The sequence below is a fragment of the Scyliorhinus torazame genome, chromosome 7, assembly GCF_047496885.1.
Source record: "Scyliorhinus torazame isolate Kashiwa2021f chromosome 7, sScyTor2.1, whole genome shotgun sequence".
NCBI lineage: Eukaryota > Metazoa > Chordata > Chondrichthyes > Carcharhiniformes > Scyliorhinidae > Scyliorhinus > Scyliorhinus torazame.
In genome coordinates, this window is record NC_092713.1 from 246767276 (window position 1) to 246790653 (window position 23378).

At 46.8% G+C, this 23378-nt stretch overlaps 1 protein-coding gene across 5 annotated transcripts in view; it reads right to left on the reverse strand.

Annotated features, from left to right (window-relative positions):
- The window catches only part of LOC140426929 (protein phosphatase 3 catalytic subunit alpha-like), a 603583-nt gene that overhangs the window by 55625 nt on the left and 524580 nt on the right, over positions 1 to 23378 (reverse strand). For all 5 annotated transcript variants that reach the window (XM_072512224.1, XM_072512223.1, XM_072512226.1 and 2 more), the window contains 3 exons: positions 17850 to 17975; positions 9633 to 9710; positions 1620 to 1704 (listed from right to left, as the gene is read on the reverse strand). In XM_072512224.1, coding sequence (XP_072368325.1) covers positions 1620 to 1704; positions 9633 to 9710; positions 17850 to 17975 — 289 coding nt within the window. The remainder of the gene's footprint in view (positions 1 to 1619; positions 1705 to 9632; positions 9711 to 17849; positions 17976 to 23378) is intronic.

Below are 23378 nucleotides of genomic sequence, written 5' to 3' on the forward strand. Positions count from 1 at the left end.
TCCTGGAGTTTCTTTTCCATTTCCTGGTTTCTAGAACTAACTGTCCTTTAGTTCTTTTGGAGCTTGCTTTTGTGCACTTTACTCCATTGTATGGCTTTTCTGCTTCCAGCAGAGCTGAGAACTGATCACTTTTCCTGTCCTAGCCCCAACTGCCATATATTCAAGTAAAACTAAACTCAAAAAGCATTCCTACCCTAAAAGTGACCCTGGTTCCTAAACAATGACTTTATACTCCCAGCTTGTTTACTTTTCATGTTGTAACCCTCTCCAAGCACAATAGAAACATAGTTTGGGTTGACCAAACCCCACACATACAAACACCTTAGTCTAGCATGAATCTAACAAAAGGTTTAGCCATTCTTACACAGAAACACTAAATACAACTCACCTAAATCTATACCTTATTTCTAATATTCAACAACACAAATATAAATCCCTTAAAACTACCTCTGTTTTCCTGACAGTCAAGTGAAAAGCAGTGAAATCTATTTCATAGAACAAATGCTGTGAACACAAACTTTTCATATAGACAGCGCAGAAGCTATCACATTTCACTGTTCCAAAGGTGTCAGTTTCATTGGACAATGACTCCCTGCTCTGCTCTTACTGTGTCGACCCTGGTGAATTCCACACAATTCACTGGCTGTTTCAGACTTGATGGGCTGAATGGCCTACTTCTGCTCCAATGTCTTATGATTGCTGGGTCAAATTTGCAACCAATTGCCTATTTCTATATTGAAATGACTGATTAACAGCTACACATTGGTTTTCTACTTGCCTCCAAAAGCGTTGTGGTCAAACCCGAAGTGGGTGGGGTCATATTGGGTTGCTGATCTGATGCCACTTTTCTCAGTTTTAACCCGGGTCCACACCAGAACCCATCTCCCTTGATAGTTAAAATTCTTCCCCATATATCATTAAAAATGGAACTGGATAAGTAATTGAAGAGTAAAATGTAGATAGAGTGACACGACAGGGAAATAGTAAATAGCTCCAGTTAAGGAATTGACACTGGCTGCAGCAGCAGAATGTCTTCCTGCTGTAATTTCTATAACAGTATGCATATCAGAAATAGGAAAATAAACATCTGCACCTCTGAACATGAAAAATACATACAAGTTCATTTTTAAATGTTCTGCTTGCTATACACACAAACACACACACCCACTGAATATGCGTAAAACATTGATTTGTGTTGACTAAGGTGTTTATCTAGGAGTCTGTTAGAGCAGTCCATTTCAAATATAAGATTAAAATTCATAATAGCGTGCTAAACTCCAAGCAGCACTTTGACTGCCACTTTCAAAATTCTTAACATTTGTTTGAGTGAACAACAGAATATTTTTAAATTATTCAATACCAAGTTTATGCTTCGAGTGTAATTTTCAAAGATGATATTCAAATAATATCCAATTAGTGGGTTAACTACAAAATAATTAATAAAATGACAGAACAATTTTTAAAATCATCATTTGTGATTTTTTTTTGTTGCATCTTTTGAACCCCTCAACAATTACAGTGTTAGAGTGAACATCTTACAGATTACTGAAAAGTACTTGAATAAGAACAGAAGGCTAGCTGAAAAATCTATGAGAATATATGACCTTGTGAACTCTTACCTGAGCACCGAAAATACACGAGCCATTTTGCCGATAGCTCGAATTTTATTCCTGATAACCTCTTTACGTGCTGCAGCTGCATTTGCTTGGAACAAAAAAAATCAATTTGGTTCAGAAAATACATGCCAACGTTTTTTAGAATAACATAATGCCAAACTCTCAAATCAGGGGCCGGACTCCAGCCGCGTGTTTCACAGCGGTGCGCCGTTCGCTGGGGGTCGGATTCTCTCTTCCCGCCGTTTGGCAATGGGATTTTACATTGAAACCATCCCACGCCGCCAGGAAACCCGCGGGCGGGGTTGCGTTGCCAGCTCGAAAAGAGACTCCCAACGGTCAGAGAATTCAAAGAGCCTCAGCCACAGCACCAACAGATTACGTCCTCTGTGACTATTATCAAGATACACCGTGAAGCCATCAAGCACATAATTCTCACCAATGTCCCACTGCTATTGTCCAGCTCAAAAGGAATGCTCTCATTTAGTTTCTCCACCTATTACCAAGATAATTATAGCCAGCACTTATTCAGTAATGATTCCCCTTCTTACACCTGCACCATTAGAGTCCTTCATTATTAGCCTTCTCTACGCCATCAACATGCTACCCCCTTCAGCGATCCAGACTGGAATTCACCCAAACTTAAGTCATATTTTTGGAGCTTGGGGAGTTTCTCACTGGAACCCCCCCCCCCTTCCGCCACCCACCCCACACACACACACACACACACACACACACACACTTAGGGTGCGGTTTAATGACTGTGCTGTGCCCGGCATGGATCTGTGCACACCGAGTAAATTGCGGGAGAGGTCGAATTTGGGATCCATGCCAGCACGTGTCAGTTTGTGAATTAACCGGCCCGCTCCAATTGGCAAGTTCCGGATCCCTCCTAGATGTGACGATACGCCAGCTGACACCAAATAAGACAAATCTCCATCTCATTAACGAGATGGAAGCCCAATCTAACGGCTTCCCAGGAATGAACTGATTCCCCAGCGAGAGGTCAAGCAAGAGGTGTTTAGCACTCCTATTTAAAAATGGGGGGATCGGAGGCGAGTAGCCATTTTCAGTTTTGGGCATGCAGCCCAGGGGCACTGGAGTTGGTGCCCCAGTGCACAGAGGGATTGGTGGGTGGAGTAGTCCCAGGAGGGGGCGGGGGGGGGGGCAAGGGGGAAGCAGGTCGGGGTGGAGGCAGGGCACCATCCATCGGGGATGGCCTCTGAGCTGGGGGGAATGACAGGTTCAGCGCCTATGGGTGCGAAAGGCCACTGTCCAATATTGTGTACACCCATAACAGGGGCAACTACAGCTGCTGCCTGTCTGTCCCACCAAATACTTCCAGGACAGAGTCCTGTTTGTGGTTTCGGAGAATTGCTGATGCTTGTGCTGCTGGTGTGGTGAGTGCTACATGTAACTGGCATGCTCATTGGTTAAACATGCTGGAAGACAAGGATGTTCAACTGCACCTTAAGCATCGGTGGAATATGTGAATGCCAGGATTTGGTTCCAGTGAGATTGGGCCACGTGGGAGGGCCTGCACAACTGTAGCTCCTGGGCGGAGAATGGCACTGTTACATGGAACAAGTAACACAATCATGGTGTCCCACCAAAATATGCGCTGCAGTAACTTGCCAAGGTTCCTTAGACAGCACCTTCCACAACCACTAGCATCTTGAAGGACAAGTGCAGCAGATACCTGAGAAGCCCACCACCTGGAGGTTCCCCTCCAAGTCACTCATCGCCCTGACTTGGAAATATATTGTCGTTCCTTCACTGTCGCTGGGGCAAAATCCTGGAACTCCCTCCCTAACAGCACAGTGGATGCACCTACACTTCAGGGACTTCAGTGGTTCAAGAAGGCAACTCATCACCATGTAAGGGTGGGGAAGAGCAACTAGGGATGGGCAATAAATGCTGGCCAAACAGTGATGCCCACGTCCCGTAAATGAATTTAAAAATAGATCATTTCTACGACAATGTCCTGGACGTGATAACACATTCTCACGCTTATCCTCCATTTCTGTTGAGGAGCCTGTGAGGGGTGATACTATGTGTTTGTTTGTTTTTGTGTGAATGAGCTGCTATAGCTTTCCATTGCTACCAACATGGAACAGTGATGTTTCCTTATTGTTTAATGGTTAGTGTGAAATGTGGAATGTTACATAGTTAATTTTCAAATTTTTGTTACTGTTCTCAAGTGCATTCTTATTGGTATACATGACATGTCTCAGATGACTTTTATTGCATAGAATTCCAATCAAACTGTGAGGCCTGAGCATTTTGCCTGAACCCTGGGAGTGTCAACACCACAGAAGCAGCAGCCAACAATCAAACACCCAAGAGCTGGACTTCAGCATTGGGGATAACTCCGCAACCAGAGGGGGAGTGTGTAGATCTGGGGAAGGTACCTGAGCACGGCCTCCCGAGTGTTCTCGGCAGCAATCTAAGGGCTCCTGATGTGGCTGGAGGTGAACATGCATGGCGGGGTCCTCCAGCACAACTGGCTCTATAACTGGTTGGCACTATAAGAGCAGGTGGGACACGAGAGGGTGGGGAGGGTCTGGGGATTTGAGGGTCCTGGGGTGCAAGTCCTATCTGATTGTCAGTCTCACTCCTTCTCCAATTCCTTACAGCAACCAAGATGGATTGTGTTGTTGACCCCGCAGAGGTAGCCCTCCCAGTGCTGGTGGCAGCCCAGGCAGCAACAGTGCCGACGCAGGCTCGAGACAGCACCCATCATGTCCGGGGAAGGGCCCAATGGAGGATAGCGGCGATGGTCCAAGGTATACAGACGTCGTTAGTCGTTCGAGGAGATGCCGGACAGCATATGCCGAGTGAGGCTCCATCTCATCAACGAGACGGTGCGGCACCTGTGCCATGTTCTTGCGGAGTTGGCACCCCTTGGAGGAGGACACCCGCTCCCGGTGGACATGAAGGTCACAGCAACCGTGAACCTTTATGCAACGGATTCATTCCAGGTCTCGAGCTGGGACTTGGGCGGCATTTCCCAAGCTACAGCCATAAGTGCAGCCGTGAGGTCACAGATGTCCTGTGTGCCCAGGCAGCTGACCTATATTAACTTTGAACTGGACCATGCTCATCAAGATGCCTGAGCAGCAGGATTCTCTGCCTTCGCTGGGATGCCACAGGTGCAGAGGGTAATTGATGGCACGCATGTCGCCTTTCATGCACTGGGCATCAGGGAGTACCCTTCATTAATAGGAAGGGGCTCCACTCCCTGAATGTTCAACTCATGTGCGACCACCACCTCTGGACCACGCACATTTTACACGCCTCCCAGGTAGTGTGCATGACAGCTACATCCTGGGACATCCAGAGATCCCTGGCATCTTCGAGGACCACCCCAGAATGTCGGGTTGGCTCTTCGGGATAAGGGATTCCCCGTGAATTCCTGGCTGATGACACCAGTGCGGTGGCTGGAGACTGATGCAGAGACCTGTTACAACAAAGCCCATGTTGTCACCCGTGCTGTCTCTGGGCGGTGCATTGGACTGCTCAAAATGAGGTTCCGATGCTTGGATCACTCTGGTGGTGCCCTGCAGTACGCCCGCCAGAGGGTCTCCCGCTTTGTGGTCATTTTCTGTGCCCTCCACAACCTTGCCCAGCAGTGGGGCAACATGTTGGAGGAGGAGCAGGAGGGATATGCAGCCTTGTCTGAGGGGGAGGAGGAGGAGGAGGTGCAGCCATACAAGGAGGGGCTGGAGGACGAACCCAGGGAGGACCTGTGTGAGCAGCCGGAGGAAGGAGATCAGGCAATTGCGAGGGTTTAGTGTGCTTGTGGGGACAGGGATGCCCCCATTCTCGCCCTCTTCTCATAGGATGAGGCTTTGTCCATAAGATCACCCCTTCTCCCCCTCTCCCCCATCCCAATCCCTCCTTCCCTCATCCCTCCCCCCAGTATCAACTTCCCCCAATCCCTCCTACCCCCCAACACCCCTTCCCCCCATTGACCACCCACACCCTCACCTCCCTCCACCCATTTCCCCCCTTCTCCCACACCCCCAATTCCCCGACCGTCTCACACACACACACCCCAGGGTCCGTGTAACATCACCCCAGGGTGATGGGCCTGTGTCGGCATTGTCAGTGAGTCAATATACATGGCAGGAGAGTGATGATAACCCGCTTTGAGGTAAACTCTGGTGCTCTTTAATCTATGCCAAAGTTTGACTCCTGTCTTTCTGCTGACAGCACACTCATGCCCATGACCTGCACAGGGTCTGCATCGGGAGCTCTTGCTGTCGGACCACTGTGCCCAGGGTTTAGGGGATGGGGGGGGTGCTGAGGGCATTAGGGTATGAGGATGCAGGCCAGTCCGCTGTGAGGAATGACGTGATAGAGGCTTCACATGTATCAAGTGTGACATGTTTTAATTGTGAACATTCAACATCCTCATTTCCCCGAGCTACATATGGCCCCACCCACCCCATCCCAATGTTCGCTCAGTGATCCTCAATATTCCTGATCTTTCGCGCTCTGCCACTACACCTGGATGTGTCCCCAGGATGCACATGAGAGGTGGAGGCAGCCTGCTGCCTCTCCTGCCCTGTGGCCTTTGATGCATTTGGCGGACCTCCTCTGGGGGTCCTGGAGCCGGAGGGCCTCGGCCAATTTAGCAATGTGACTGGCACCGCCATGCCACCACGTTCTGCCCACTGACCATGAGATATGCCGCTGTCAAGAATGGGGGATTTGGATGATGTGGAGACTGCCTCGTCTCCCTGGTGGTAGGCCCCGGGTTGGTCTCCAGTGCTCCCTCCTCCCGGACGGTGCCTGTAGGGCCCTAGGAGACTCCATGGAATGAAGAGGCAGCTGGAGTGAACTCCAGAGGCCTCTGCGCCATCCGGTTTAGTTGGTACTGGCGCCTCCTCATTTTCCGCACCATGGTTTTGACGCTCTCGGTGATGCTCCTCAGTGCCAGGGAAATGCTCCGGATAGCCTCGGCAATGTCCGTCTGTGTCTGGGTCACATCCCTCAGGAACTGGGACATGCTGTTGAGGACCTCAGCCATGGTCAACACAGGCTGAGCCATGCCTTGGATATCGCCACTCAAGATGCAGGCCTCGTGCTGCAGGCTTTCCACTGTAGTCCCCACCCTACGAATGTTGACCTCGGTGCCACGCATTGTCGGCATCATCTCCTGCACCTCCTCCAATCAGCTATGGACTGACAACCCCACCTGAATCTCACGGCCATGTCCCAGCATCGGCATCGACTCCGGGATAACTTTGTCCAGAGGCTCAGCATCTGACTGGGACCCAGCTCAGTCCTGGGATCCAGCAGACCTCCGACTGATGTCTCCCCTGAATGTTTTTGCCTCCACCTGATGTGCATCAGCAACTGCGTGGTGTTCACCAGATTGTGCCCCAGGAGCCTGTCCACTAGTGTCGTCTACCGAGGTGTGTGTCTCTGCGCTTGTGGTGGGTGGGGATTACAGCAGTGACGCCTTCATGGTGGTCTCCTTGGAGCCCTCCTTCTGCGGGGACGAGATAAGGCATTGAAAGCCACACGTTTGATGCATTGGGGGGTTCTATGGCAGGTAGCATGTGCAGGCACTGCTCCAAGGAATGGAGGGGTTGTTCTGGTGGGTGCCAGGGTGTGCTGGGACAGAGGCGCAGTAATATGTCTGGGGGGGGTGCGTGTGTGCAAGGTGCCAACCGCCGACTTGCTGCGTTAGGGGTGGGGTTGGTGGGGGGGGGGGGGGGTCAGGGGGTGGCAGGCGGGACTGATGATAGGGGGCCTATGTTAACGTACTCTTGTAACCTGGTAGAGGTCATTGGTCTTTTTCCTGCACTGGACGGCGGTCCTCCTGGCCCAAGCTGCGCAGACTGACGACCGCTGCCACTGCCTCTCGTGCTGCATTGGCAGCCCTCTTGCTGGTAGTCCGACCCCATTGGGGGAACAGGGTGTCCCATCTCGCATCCACGGCATTCGGAAGCCTGGCCAGGTTGGCATCCCCAAGCGTGGAGCAGGTCTACATGGTGCCATGGTCCTGTGCTGCCTGGGAGTGAGTTCGGAGGGAGCAGTTTGTGAGCAACTCTCCCTTGTTAGCGAGGAGCTGCCAGGCGCCGTCCAGACAAATCAGCTGGTGGGACAGCCAGTTCCGCCGTGAAGCTCATGGATGATCATTTTAGGCTCTAAGTGCCGGCTCGGCTATCGGAAAGCAGCTGGGAAGTCACGTCCGATACAGCACCTAGACCTTTCCATTAAATCGCACCCTTAAAATTATTTTCTGCAGTGGGAAACTAAAGTCACTGGCAAGACAGGCTCCTCAAGAGATTGGGGCACCCTTTTTAAAGGGTGCCCAGACCTCACAGTAAGGTTGAGGATCCCCCACACCCCAACCCACTGACATCATCACCCCCTGCGGACGTGGGCAACACCCCCAAAACGTGGACCAGAGAAGTAACTCCCCCCAATCACTAAAAGTTTGCATAACCCCCCACCCACACGACCCAGGCATGATGGTGACCCGACCCCACACCAATCCGCCCTCGTAGGCATCGAGGCATGGCATTCCCCCCCAAATGTGCATACTCCACTGTAGAGTTGCTGAAGGTCCCCCCACCTTCAGGACCCCATCCTTCATACCCCCCCTTCTTCATGGGCTCAGCCGGCTAATGCCCCACCCTTTGGCAGTGACAACCTGGCACCCGGGCACTACCCCAGCACGGAACACTTGCAGTTTCAACCTGGTACTGTCAGGGTGCCAGGTTGGCACTGCCTGGGTGCCAACGACAGAGCCAGGATACTGCTTTGCCCTGTCCCCGGTCACATGGCAGCTCCAATGGTCTCCGAGCCCCCCGGCATGGTCATCACATGTGGCCACTATTTTTTGGAAACTCGTATGAATTTGCACTGGTGAGGGCTCACCGAGGTGGCTGGTGACTACAAGGAATTGGGATGAGCGGTCTCATATGAGCTGCACATATTTAAATAGGTCATTATTACTTGTATCAGACCCAGCGAGGGCGTGATCCAGTTTGCACGGGTGTAGCCTACCAGCTGAATCGCGCATGGCTCGGCGCTGGGCACATCATGGTGGGAACCTGCGCTTATGGGTAAGTTTCCATATATCGTTAGTGATGCCCAATTCTACCTCTTAACCACACAGATTGACTGCTTCAGAATGTTTGTTTGCTACCAATCTTGGGAGAGGTGTAATTTCTTCAAGTTAAATATTGGGAAGACTAAAGTTATCAACTTTGGTTACAGCCGCCTGCAATTCTACTTTTGCTACTCATTCTACCTCCTCCTCAGGCTGAACCACCCTTGGTAACCTAAGGATCCTATTTGACCCATGTTATTTCCATCTCAAGACTATATATTTCCACGTCCATTACCCACGCCCACCCTTAGCTCATCTCCTGTGGTAATTCTCATTGAAACCCTTGGTCATCTCTGGATATATCCATGCTGGCCTCCTATCCTCCACCTTCCATAAAGTTCAGATCATCCAAACTGTGCTGCCCATAGCCTATCCTGCTCTAAGACCTGCTCACCCTTACTGATATATATAGGATGCATCCCTCCAACAAGTCCCAATTTGACATTGTCATATTTTTGATTCAATCTCTCACTATCTCTTTAGCCTCCTCTAGTTCTATTACTCGCCCCAGAATTCTTGTGCACTCCCATTCCTGTGTCTTTAGTGGCTTTACATCCAGCCATCTAATCCCTACAGATTGGAATCCTGTCCTTAACTAGTTAACCTCCCCAACCCCAATTCTTTATCATCTTCCTTAAATCCTACCTCTTGATCAACACTTTTTTAAATATGCTTCATTGGCTCTGTATCCTTTTTTGCCTTGTTACAAAGTGCCAGGGGTATTACTCAGTTAAAAGTGTTATGTTAAGAATGTTGTGGCTGGTCTTAAACAAATGCAGATTAGTGCATAGGCCATAACATTCATAGACAGCCAAAGTCTCAAACACGCAAAGGCAACTCTTTTTTCTTAATTATTCAGTACATTGTAATGTTAAAAATTCTCCTACCATCAAATATCTCATCTCCATCTGTCATGAGTTCATCATCAGAGCAGATATTTAGGACATTCACCAACATCTCTGTCACTGGAACAAGGAAAGAGTTAAATAAAAATTTCAGAACAAGGCCACAAACTAACCATGAGCCTCATCTAGCATGGTAGCCTAGTGGTTAGCATGATGGCTTCACAGCACCAGGGTCCCAGGTTCAATTCCCGGCTTGGGTCACTGTCTGTGTGGAGTCTGCACATTCTCCCTGAGTCTGCGTGAGTTTCCTCCGGATCCTCCGGTTTCCTCCCACAAGTCCCAAAGACGTTCTATTAGGTAATTTGGACATTCTGAATTCTTCCTCTGTGTAATCGAACAGGTGCCGGAATATGGCGACTCGGGACTTTTCACAGTAACTTCATTGCAATGTTGATGTGAGCCAACTTGTGACAATAAAGATTATTTTTTAAAAATATAATTAAGTCTTGAGCACAAGCTCTCTATTTGGAAAGACGCTAATGAGGTAAATGAAAATCAAAGAGGGGGAAAGAATTTGGATACTTCATATTCAAGTAAACCAAACCATTAGAGCCTGGGGAATTGCAAATGGGCCAGAAAGACAAAATTAAAGACTATGGAAGAAAAAATAAATTACCACGAGAAAAAAAAAGGTTAACATCTTAAATCTTATTAACTGCTTTTTCATGGGTTGTGGTTGTGAGATCAGTTGGAGTCAAATCCTAATGGTCACAAATAGCAGTACTGATTTTTCTCTATGTAGTCAATCAACTCAATTGTAGGATACAAGTATCAATCAAAAACCATGTTGTGTGGCTCAATTAATAACATCTTTATGTTATAATTCGAGTCTAGTGTGTGAGTAAAAGTTGAAGTTTCTTGGGACTGTCTGTTCAATAGTTTGCAGCTGAATTCATATTGGTCACAGCTATGATTTTATTGAAGGATATGTGAGACTTTATATACTGGCCATAATTCTCTGGTTGTTGCAAATCACTTTTCCCGCCGGCAGTGTATCCCAGCCAGCGGGTTTCCCAGTGCCGTGGGCTGGTTACAATGGGAAATCCCATGGACAAGTGGCGGGAAGACAGAATCCCACTGCCAGTGAATGGCGCGCCACCCAGAAACATGCAGCTGGAGCACTGGAGAATCCCGTCCACTATAGTATTGAGCAGCAGTTCACAACTGAGGATTATTTTATTTATTTATTTTTAAATAAATTTAGAGTACCCAATTACTTTTTTTTCCCAATTAAGGGGCAATTTAGAGTGGCCAATCCATCTACCCTGTACATCTTATTGGGTTGTGGGGATGAGACCCATGCAGACACGGGGAGAATGTGCAGAACCCACACGGATGGTGTCCCGGGGCCGGTATCGAACCTGGGTCCTCGGCACCTTGAGGAAGCAGTGCTAACCACTACGCCACCGTGCTGCCCTAATAACTGAGGATTACATTATTGATTATAATTGTCCTTTGCATTGTAGGTATGGCACCTCTTGCACAAGCATTTACACCTGCCTAGATTGGCATTGTCCAGTCTATTACACAGAAAATGATTTGAGCTTCCTTTGATATACCCCAGAAATCAGAAACATGGAAAGTCCATTTTATCATTTTAACAATTTTTTTCTCTTTCCATGGTGATGACATAAGGGCCTTAATGACAACAGGTTCCAATTAAAGTCTGTTTATTAGCATGCTTTATCCTAATTGTAACAAATAATTAGCAAACTTATTACCAAGATTGCCAGTTTACAGCTTTTATAATGGAAGTGTAGTTTTATTAATTTGCTAGGCCATTAACTATAGCCTAGTGCAGCTAAATTCTTAAAATTACTAAAAGGAATTTAGATTGTGATGTTTAGAAGGCTCACAAACTTAATTTTCCCGATGACAAAACCCAAATAAAGGACGAGATTCAGCGGACTCAAGTCAAAGCCCGCACTGTCGATAAAGATCCCGCCATACATTTGCTGTTTTTTTCGGCTTTGGGGAGATTCTCTCCACCCAAGCCGCCCTTCAGAGGGATTTCCTGCTGGCGAACATCAGCTCGCCAGCATGAAAAGCTGGATGGTACTAAATGATGCCCTGGAGAGGTCTCCCAGGTGCGGCCATTCCCGGGTGCCAGGTGAGCGAGTTGGGAGACTCGCAATCGGCATGGCGCCTGACACACAATTCATCCGTTATGCTCGGAATCGCACCCAAAAGATAAGACTGGGACAACTCTTTATCCAAGCTTTAAAGGGAATATAGATGAGGCCACTTGTGATGTCTGAACCCTGTGGAATCTGCAGAAGCTCTAGCGAAAAGCTTGGGATCACTTAACTCATGACTGACTCAATGAAATGCCTGATCTCTGGAAACATCCTCAAATGTCCACATGCTTATCAGTACTTTGCATGTTCCCACTGGCTCGGGGTTGGATTCCCGTTATTGTGGGTGGGCCGGACCCAGAAACACGCGAAGGGTCTGACACCCGGCGCAAATCCCAATTTTGGCCCAACGCGCTATTCTGCAGCCAATTGCGAATGCTGCTCCTAGTGGGTGGACCCTGGAAAGTCCCAACCATAATGTTCCCACATTTTGGCACTCTATTGCATGTTACGGATGAACCAATGCTGGAACCACAATGTTTACAACCTGCAACCACTTCAAAGAGAGTTAAGTGCAATCCAATCATGCTCGAGTAATTTCCTGTGAAAGAGCGCGAGGAGAGCGATGGGGACACAGTGAAAGAGCGCGAGGAGAGCGGAAGGGACACAGGATAATAGAGCGCGAGGAGAGCGGCGGGGACACAGTGAAAGAGGGCGAGGAGAGCGGCGGGGACACAGTGAAAGAGCGCGAGGAGAGCGGCGGGGACACAGTGAAAGAGCGCGAGGAGAGCGGCGGGGACACAGTGAAAGAGCGCGAGGAGAGCGGCGGGGACACAGTGAAAGAGCGCGAGGAGTGCGACAGGGACACAGGATAAAAGAGCGCGAGGAGAGGGGCGGGGACACAGGATAAAAGAACGCGAGGAGAGCGGCGGGGCACAGCTGCCGGAGAAGCGGCCTTCAGATTTTCGGCGGGAGCAGTGGCCAGGGGTCTGTCGGGAAGGTAAGTTTACCTCTTTAAAAACTTACCTTGAAGAGTGACATCACAGCAAAGCAGTGACCTGATTGGCTTGTAAGGAAAGTGTTCCAATTAGCAGTAGCTGGGAGAAATTTAACTCTTCGTGTGTTGGTAAGTATTGTGATTGGTAAGTAAAATCTTTATTCCTTTCACTTATTCATTATTTGATATTTTATTTTTAATCAGTTAGGATAATGTGTAAAAATGGCAGGAGATCCCAGACCCGTGTTATGTTCCTCGTGCTCAATGTGGGAGTTCAGGGACGCGGCCGATGCCCCTGACTCCTTCATGTGCGGGAAGTGTGTCCAGCTGCAGCTCCTGTTAGACCGCATGATGGCTCTGGAGCTGCGGATGGACTCACTTTGGAGTATCCGCGATGCTGAGGAGGTCGTGGATAGCACGTTCAGTGAGTTGGTCACACCGCAGATTAGGATTGGTAAGGGAGGCAGTGAATGGGTGACCAAAGGGCAGAGAAAGAGCAGGAAGGCAGTGCAGGTGTCCCCTGCGGTCATCTCCCTCCAAAACAGGTATACCGTTTTGGATACTGTTGGGGGAGATGACTCACCAGGGGAAGGCAGTAGTAGCCAGGCTCATGGCACCGTGGCTGGCTCTGCTGCACAGAAGGGCGAGAAAAATACTGGCAGGGCTATAGTCATAGGGGGTTCAATTGAAATGGGAGTAGACAGGCGTTTCTGTGGTCGAAAACGAGACTCCCGAATGGTATGTTGCCTCCCGGGTGCACGGGTCAGGGATGTCTCAGATCGGCTGCAGGACATACTGAAGGGGGAGGGTGAACAGCCAGTTGTCGTGATGCATATAGGCACCAACGATATAGGTAAAAAATGGGATGAGGTCCTACAGTCAGAATTTAGGGAGTTAGGATATAAGTTTAAAAAGTAGGACCTCAAAGGTAATAATCTCCGGATTCCTACCAGTGCCACGAGACAGTCAGAGTAGAAATTCAAGAACAGTCAGAATGAATACGTGGCTTGAAAGATGGTGCAGGAGGGACAGGTTCAGATTTTTGGGACATTGGAACCGGTTCTGGGAGTGGTGGGACCATTACAAATCGGATGGTCTACACCTGGGCAGGGTTGGAACCAATGTCCTCGTGGGTGCTTTTGCTAACACTGTTGGAGAGGTTTTAAACTAATGTGGCAGGGGGATGGGAACCAGATTAGGAAGTTAGAGGTCAGTAAAGAGGTAGCAACTAAAGCCAGTAAGGTACTAGATAATAAACGCAATGTGACTAAGGGGAAGAGTAGACAGGGAAGAGATGATGAACAAAAAGGGACAGGTGGTCTGAGGTGCATTTGTTTTAATGCGAGAAGTGTAGCAGGTAAAGCAGATGAATTTAGGGCTTGGATTAGTACCTGGGAATATGATGTTATTGATATTACTGAGACTTGGTTGAGGGAAGGGCAAGACTGGCAACTAAATATCCCAGGGTATAGATGCTTCAGGAGGGATAGAGAGGGAGGTAAAAGGGGTGGAGGAGTTGCATTACTGGTCAGAGATGATATCACAGCTGTGATTAAGGAGGGCATTATGGAGGATTCGAGCACTGAGGCAATATGGGTAGAGCTAAGAAATAGGAAGGGTGCAGTAACATTGTTGGGACTTTACTACAGACCTCCCAAAAGTGAGCGTGAAGTAGAGGTACAAATATGTAGACAGATTATAGAAAAATGTAGGAGCAATAGGGTGGTCGTGATGGGAGATTTTAACTTCCCCAACGTTGAATGGGACTCATGTAGTATTGGAGGCATAGATGGAGCAGATTTTGTAAGGAGCATCCTGGAGAGTTCTTTTAGAGCAGTATGTAAATAGTCCAACTCGGGAAGGGGCCATACTGGACCTGGTATTGGGGAATGATCCCAGCCAGGTGGTTGAAGTTTCAGTTGGTGATTACTTTGGGAATAGCGATCACAATTCCGTAAGTTTTAGAATACTCATGGACAAAGACGAGAGTGGTCCTAAAGGAAGAGTGCTAAATTGGGGAAAGGCCAAGTATAACAAAATTCGGCAGGAGCTAGGGAATGTGGATTGGGAGCAGCTGTTTAAGGGTAAATCCACATTTGAAATGTGGGAGTCTTTTAAGGGAAGGTTGATTAGAGTGCAGGACAGACATGTCCCTGTGAAAATGAGGGATAGAAATGGCAAGATTAGGGAACCATGGAAGCCGGGTGGAATTGTGAGACTAGCTAAGATGAAAAAGGAAGCATACATAAGATCTAGGTGACTTAAAACTGATGAAGCTTTGGAGGAATATCGGGAAAGTAGGTCAAATCTCAAATCCGCAATAAAGTGGGCTAAAGGGGGTCATGAAATATCTATGGCTAACAGGGTTAAGGAAAATCCCAAAGCCTTTTATTTGTATATAAGGAGCAAGAGGGTAACTAGAGAAAGGATTGGCCCACTCAAAGACAAAAGAGGGAATTTATGCGTGGAGTCAGAGGAAATGGGTGAGTTTCTTAATGAGTACTTTGCATCGGTAGTCACTAAGGAGAGGGACATGACGGATGTTGAGGCGAGGGATGGATGTTTAAATACTCTAGGTCAAGTCGGCATAAGGAAGGGGGAAGTTTTGGGTATTCTAAAAGGCATTAAGGTGGACAAGTCCCCAGGTCCGGATGGATCTATCCCAGGTTACTGAGGGAAGCGAGGGACAAAATAGCTGGGGCCTTAACAGATATCTTTGCAGCATCCTTGAGCACGGGTGAGGTCCCGGAGGACTGGAGAATTGCTAATGTTGTCCCTTTGTTTAAGAAGGGTAGCAGGGATAATCCAGGGAATTATAGACCTGTGAGCTTGACGTCAGTGGTAGGCAAACTGTTGGAGAAGATACTGAGGGATTGGATCTATTCACATTTGGAAGAAAATAGACTTATCAGTGATAGGCAGCATGGTTGTGTGCAGAGAAGGTCATGTCTTACAAACCTAATAGAATTCTTTGAGGAAGTGACAAAGTTAATTGATGAGGGAAGGGCTGTAGATGTCATATACATGGACTTCAGTAAGGCGTTTGATAAAGTTTCCCATGGCAGGTTGATGGAAAAAGTGAAGTCGTATGGGGTTCAGGGTGTACTAGCTAGATGGATAAAGAACTGGCTGGGCAACAGGAGACAGAGAGTAGTGGTGGAAGGGAGTGTCTCAAAATGGAGTAAGGTGACTAGTGGTGTTCCACAGGGATCCGTGCTCGGACCACTGGTGTTTGTGATATACATAAATGATCTGGAAGAAGGTATAGGTGGTCTGATTAGCAAGTTTGGAGATGATACTAAGATTGGTGGAGTTGCAGATAGCGGGGAGGACTGTCAGAGAATACAGCAAAATATAGATAGATTGGAGAGTTGGGCAGAGAAATGGCAGATGGAGTTCAATCCAGGCAAATATAAGGTGATGCATTTTGGAAGATCTAATTCAAGAGCGGACTATACGGTCAATGGAAGAGTCCTGGGGAAAATTGATGTACAGAGAGATCTGGGAGTTCAGGTCCATTGTATCCTGAAGGTGGCAACGCAGGTCGATAGAGTGGTCAAGAAGGCATACAGCATGCTTGCCTTCATCGGACGTGGTATTGAGTACAAGTGTTGGCAGGTCATGTTACAGTTGTATAGGACTTTGGTTAGGCCACATTTGGAATACTGTGTGCAGTTCTGGTCGCCACATTACCAGAAGGATGTGGATGCTTTAGAGAGGGTGCAGAGGATGTTGACCAGGATGTTGCCTGGTATGGAGGGTGCTAGCTATGAAGAAAGGTTGAGTAGATTAGGATTATTTCCTTGGAAAGACGGAGGTTGAGGGGGGACCTAATTCAGGTCTACAGAATTATGAGAGGTATGGACAGGGTGGATAGCAACAAGCTTTTTCCAAGAGTGGGGGTGTCAATTACAAGGGGTTACGATTTCAAGGTGAGAGGGGGAAAGTTTAAGGGAGATGTGCGTGGAAAATTTTTTACGCAGAGGGTGGTGGGTGCCTGGAACGCTTTGCCAGCAGAGGTGGTTGAGGCGGGCACAATAGCATCATTCAAGATTCATCTAGACAGATATATGAACGGGTGGGGAACAGAGGGAAGTAGATCCTTGGAAAATAGAAGACAGGTTTAGATAAAGGATCTGGATCGGCGCAGGCTGGGAGGGCCGAAGGGCCTGTTCCTGTGCTGTAATTTTCTTTGTTCTTTGTTCTAAATTTGAAATGCTTAGCTGGAAAGTGACAGCACTTACCTCTCTTTGAAGTGGTTGATGTTTGTAAACATTGTGGTTACAGCACTTCATAGTTACTTATCCATGAAGGGAGATGAATGTAGCAAGGCTCATAGCTGTGTTTATGGAAGGTGTCAATCGCAGTCCCACTAAGAGAAATGAATGAATAGCTTGCAGCTAAAGGATCCGAGGGGCTTAAACACAGGTCACTGCTTTTCTCATTCCAGGAATAGACACCTGCTGCTTCCCTTGTCTAAGCCAGCAGATTTATGCCCAGGTGAGTATTACAACAATATTTTTTTTCACTGCCCCTGTCTGGACTGCTCTCTAGTTTCCAGACAGATGTCTCTTTTCTGGGGAATCTGTGGTGGGGGGGGGGGGGGGGGGGGAGTGCAGGGTGGCTCCCTATTTGGGGGGGGGGTCTCTAAAGTGGTCTCTCTATCTAGGGGGTCTCTGTGGGGGGTCACCATACCTGGTACCCGGCCTGCTAAGTGGATGCAAATGGGCGTGTGAGCACGAAGCCTGATCCCACCGTCAGCAGGGAGCCGGAACATCACAAAAGGATCAATGCCCACCGGACGATTTCCTCCGGTCACCTGATTCTCCACCGCATCAGGAACCCCACTGCCGGTGGAGAATCCAGGCCATTACTTAATTTCAGAAGAAACATTTCTTTAATTATGTGAAAATTCGAATTTTCATCGATAATTTCATGAAGACTTTTAGAATGGGTTTCATAAATAATTGAAATAATTTGGATTCATTAAAAACAAAGTTTAAAATGCTAAGAATTTAAATCCATGTAATTTAATGACTAATATGACATTGGAAATTACCATAACTATATAGTAGTCTTTAAAATTGACAGACTATGTCAAATTGAAACATAATTCCAATCACATACCTTTCTCACCAACAAAAGGCAAGGACCAAGTAAAGACATCCATAAAATTTGGTAGCCAGTAAGGATGTGGAGAACAGTTGAATTGCCGAATGTTCATAACGTTGTTTTCATACTTCAATACGGCAGCTATAATGAAGCAGAGAGAGAGAGAGAGACAGTAACAAACAATTTAACCCACAACCAGTTACTTCCGGAAGGACCATAATAGCAACTGCAAAAGCGTCCTCATACTAATTATAGCAGGGCTAATCTTGTGGTTAATTAAGTATTGATCAATCACTTAAAATTTTTCAAGAATGTCAAAGCGCTTCAAAGACTAACTACGATGACATTTTGGAAAGTAAATCTGTCCACGGCTTGTTAATTATGTAACTGTCCACCAGTTCTAGGCTCATTGTACAAGTTAAATAGTTTACTACTAAAACACCTTTTTTTGTTTTAAAGCTAGCATCAATGTTCTCTCGGTTAATTTCCTCGAATAAAAGTAAGTTTAGAATGACTTCTGCATGCTCCTTTCAGTTCTATGTAGCATAAATATGGAATTTAATGATCCCATCAGGAGCAGGCTGAGAGGCATGGGGTAATGGAGGGGGAGGGCAGTTGCTCCGTTTCAGTTGAATCAGGTGGCACGTCGTGGGATGGACTACTACCGTGGGAAGTACCACCACCAAGGGAAGTTATCCTTGCCTTCCACACCTATTCCCCATCATCAGGGTAGCCTGATTGACCCTGGAGACGCTGTTCCATTTAATTCTCTTCTGAAGTCTCCACGGCTATTCCACGTCTCTTGTAGTTTGAACAGTGGCCATCATTTCCGGTGGTGACATCCATTAAATTCAGCCCCATAATGCAGAATTGCCTAGCATTTGAATTGTAATCCAATACCACTGAGATCAACTCCTATTTTTCATCAGTTATTCATTCATTCATTGGATGTGGATATGCTGGCTGGGCCAGCATTTATTGCCCACTCTTAACTGCCCTTGAGACAACTAAGTGGCATGTTAGAACATTTCAGAGGATAGTTAAGGGTAAATCACATTGTTGTGGGTTTGCAGTCACATGCAGGCCTGACTAGTTACGGATTGCAGTATTTTCCTGTATTCTTTAATGGATGTGGTTGTTAATGGCAAGGGTAGCATTTATTGCCTATCCCTAACTGCCCTTGAACTGAGAGGCTTGCTTTTCCATTTCAAAGGGCTTTTAAGAGTCAACCACATTGCTGTGGATCTGGAGTCACATGTCGGTCACAACAGGTAAGGACGACAGTTTTCCTTCCCGAAAGGACATTACTGAGCCAGATGGGTTTTTACAACAATCAATATTATTGATTATTACTGAGATTAACTTTCAATTCCAGATTTTTAAAATTATTCGAATTGCAATTCAATGACCTTAAGATCAACACCCATTGTTTATTCCAGCTTTTTTATTCCATATTTAAGTAACTGAATTTAAAGTCCCTTTCCGTGGTTGGATTTAAACTCACGTTACCAAGTTATTAGTCCAACAACTAGAGAATGAGTCCAGTAACAGAACCACTATGCTACCAAATCTATTGTTTGCTTCACATTTATCAGATGCTTAAAGGGTATGATCAATAATTGCTGCAAACAATTAAGCCATGAATCACATTTGAATAAAATTATTGAAAACAATTGTCATGTGAGAGTACCTTTAAGAAATGGGTGTTTAAGAAATGTACCTTTAGGAAATGAGTGGTTATCAGTGATGTCAGAGTGTGGGTGGAGCTGGGCTGTCTGTCAGCTTTTTACTTTCGTTTTAGGCTGTTTGCTGCAGGGTGTGTTTTCGTTTTGTTTTCAGAGCTGGATAGCTGCAGTCACAGCCAGAAGGGGTATTAGTCTCTCTCTCTGTAATCTAAAAACTGCAAATCGATCCTGGTGATTTAAAACTAATAATAGTAGTGACTTTAACCTGATGTGCTTCTGGTAAAAGGTGTTTTAAGTCATATGAATGTTGAGAGGAAAGCTTAAAGGATTACTTAGTGTTGTATTCTTTGGGGGTTGTATTTGAATTAATGGTTGCTAAGATGTTCACTGTATGTTTTAAAAAGGTTAACTTGAGTTCATAGAATAAACATTGTTTTGCTTTAAAAATACTTTTCCATTTCTGCTGTACCACACCTGTAGAGTGGGCCGTGTGCTCCCCATACCACAATCTATTAAAAGTTGTGGGTCAGGTGAACTCCATGATACACTTAGGGGTTCTCTAAACCCTGGCCCATAACACAATGGGCAGGATTTTCCGCACCCTCCTCCGGCGGCGTTTTCCGGCAGTGGAGGCAACTCGTCATTATCCAGCATGGCGATGTCTACCGCCTTTTACATTGTTCGCCGGCCGCATTGCCAGGGAACCCATCGTGCGGGGTCACCATTGGTGGGACCGGAAGATCCCACTGATGGGAAGAGCTGGAAGATCCCACCAACGGGAAGCGCCATAAAATTCAGCCCAATATCTTTCAAAGATTTAATAAAAATAAACAGCACAATACTGACTATGATGTACTGAACGGCAAATATAAGTTCTGCCCTGCTAATGGGTCACTGATTACAGGTCCACGGCTTTGTGGAGAAGTATATGATCTAACTGCTCATTATCTCCCCAGGGAACAGTGACACTCAGAAAGAGAGGTTGGGATTTTGTGTCTGCGGTACGCCACGGGTCCAACTGATGATGCGGGCTCAAAATCCCACAAGAGTGAAGAAACAAGAATCTCGCCTACAAGATCTCATGCCGCAATTGTTCCCACCCCCTGCCATTGATGTAATGCAGGAACTTCATTAAAATGCATAAATATACAATTATAGGCCTTCTCCACTGTATTGTCCCCCAGATTGGAACCACCTCCTGCGCTGATGTGACGTCACGTTGGTGAGGTTTACAGCAGGTCTTCAGCAATGTGAAGGGACATCGACAGGGGTTACACAGTTAAGGACAGTCTCCGGGGGGGAGGGGGTGGGGGGGGCGGGGAGAACGGCATGCCTGGCACTGCTCCCAGCACTGTACCTTGGAACTCCGTGGGAGAAAGGGGCTTCCTAGGGGAAGGGGAGGAGAGGGATGTCCCCCTGTATATTGGGGGGGGGGGGGAGGTGGTTCCAAGTATACATGGATGGGTCTCCCGTGTGCTTAGGCAGGGAAGGGGGTTCCTCTTTTTTTTTAAACCAAAAATCAGGAAACCCTTTAAAATAAGTGCACCGATCTCTGGAAACTCGAAGTTACGGCTTTTTCAAGCCCTGTCCTGCTGGTGTGATGGCGTCGGACATGCCTCCAAGAAATGTCTTTCTCCCTGGCAAATTCTACATACGTTTTATATTCGATCTTTTCTTTCAAGTCTAAAAATGTTATGGATATGCTCTGGAAACACCTTCATAAGCATTAACTATTGAAATTTTAACTGTCTCATAATCTGATGATTGTTCTTCAAAATGACAACAATAAGCATCCATTGCTTTTCCCACCAAGACACTCTGCAAAATAAGAGTCCATGTGTCATTTTCCACTCCAGCTTTGTCGCCACTTTTTCAAAAGAGATAAAGGCTGGAATACCTCAGCCATTAGGATTCTCTTTTCCTGCCCGTGGGTTTCCCAGCGGTGTGGGGTGGCTTCAATGGGAAACCCATTGATAAGCAGCGGGAGTAGTGAATCCCGCCACCAACCAGCAGTGTGCTGCCGAGAAACATGCAGCTGGGGGAACGGAGAATCCCGCCCAAAATATCTCATGTATAAAAACAGAAAATGCTGGAAAAAAACTCAGCAGGTCTGCCAGCGTCCATTGAGTGAGAAACAGAGTCAATGTTTCAAGTCCAATATGACTCTTCTTTGGAGTCTTGATTGTTAGAGATGAGGGTAAAGGAGACGGGTTTAAAAAGATTGTTTGCTGAAGAGAAACTAAGGAGGATGATCCTGCAATAGAATATAGAACATTGAACACACAGTGCAGAAGGAGGCCATTTGGCCCATCGAGTCTGCACCGACCCACTTAAGCCCTTACTTTCACCCTATCCCCCTAAGCCAATAACCCCTCCTAACCTTTTTGGACACTAAGGGCAATTTAGCATGGCCAATCCACCTAACCTGCACGTCTTTGGACTGTGGGAGCAAACCGGAGCACCTGGAGGAAACCCACGCAGACACGGGGAGAACGTGCAGACTCAGTAGTTTTAGCAAACAAGAGAGTGATTTATGCAGAGTGTGATGGATACTATCCAGCCAGAAAAATGTTGTAAACTTGGAATATTTCATTAATTGTTTTGTACCCAAGACCCATATATCCAGTTGCCTGCCAGCAAGTGATAGAACCTGAGTTTAAAAAAAGATAATTTTCAGAGTTTCTTTTTGGTTAAGAAACAAAAGAGTGGGAATTGAATATTGCACAGTACATTTATAAATCTCTAATTTCCTAATTTGCTCGCTATATATATATATAAATATATATATATATATATATGAGTCCAGTTCGAACATTTTTGGGATATGGAGCTTGGAGAATGTAGCCCAGGATTCAGTCACATGGGAAAAAATATGATTCAGTAACAACATTCAATGTCCCAAGATCACCTCGTCTGAAGACAAGAGGACTGGATTTGAGCTCAAGTGTAATAGATTAGTAATTCAAACTTTTGCAGAAAAATACACAGTGCGATGGAAATAGTACTACAGAAATAAAATCTCACAAAATTGTGTCACAAAGTGTTACAGGAGGCGCTTAAACTTTTTATATATTACTAGAAATTGTATGTGGCCAGATGTACAATTAATCCACAAAATGTAACTTTTTCTGCAGAGTACCACAGAATAGACTTCTGAGCAAAATTAAAGCCTATGTGATTAATGAGCCAGTGGCAGCGCAGTACAAAACTGACCAAGGGACAGAAAGACTTGGGTTGAATGGTTGTTTTTAAACTGGAGAGAAGTAAACAGGGGTATTGCCTAGGGGTGCAGAACAGACGACTGCTCTAGTTGATGTCTATTAATAAACTGGACTTGAGAGCTAATTTCAAAGTTTGCAGGTGACAGAAGCATCAAAGGCCATAACTTCCTCCCGTATCCATTCACCTGTGCTTAAATTGCTAAGTTCCTGTCTTGCCCGACCTTCCTGGCTCAGGCCGGGTGGGATTCAGGCAGTGCAGCGGGGTCCATAATTCCAACATCGAAGTGTAAAAGAAGCAAAGGAGAACCTGCCCCCCTTTCTACCGCACTAGCTACCGTAAAGCGGGTGAGTTTAAACATTCCATTGAAAGCAACAGGCTAGGGAGAGGGTACGTGTCTAAGGTATGTGAATGGCATGTGGGGGTATGGGTTCAGGCATCGAGGGGCAAAGAGGTGGGAGGAGTCAGATATTTGGGATGCGATGAGTCAGACTTCAGAGGGGAGGGTTCTGGACATCGGAGAGGGCACAGATATCAGGAATGGATAGTGAGTAAGGATATTGTGGTGGGGGCAGGGCATGCGGGCTGCATCGGGGGGTTGAGGAATGGGGGTCAGGTCAGGTGGTGGGATCAGGTCCAT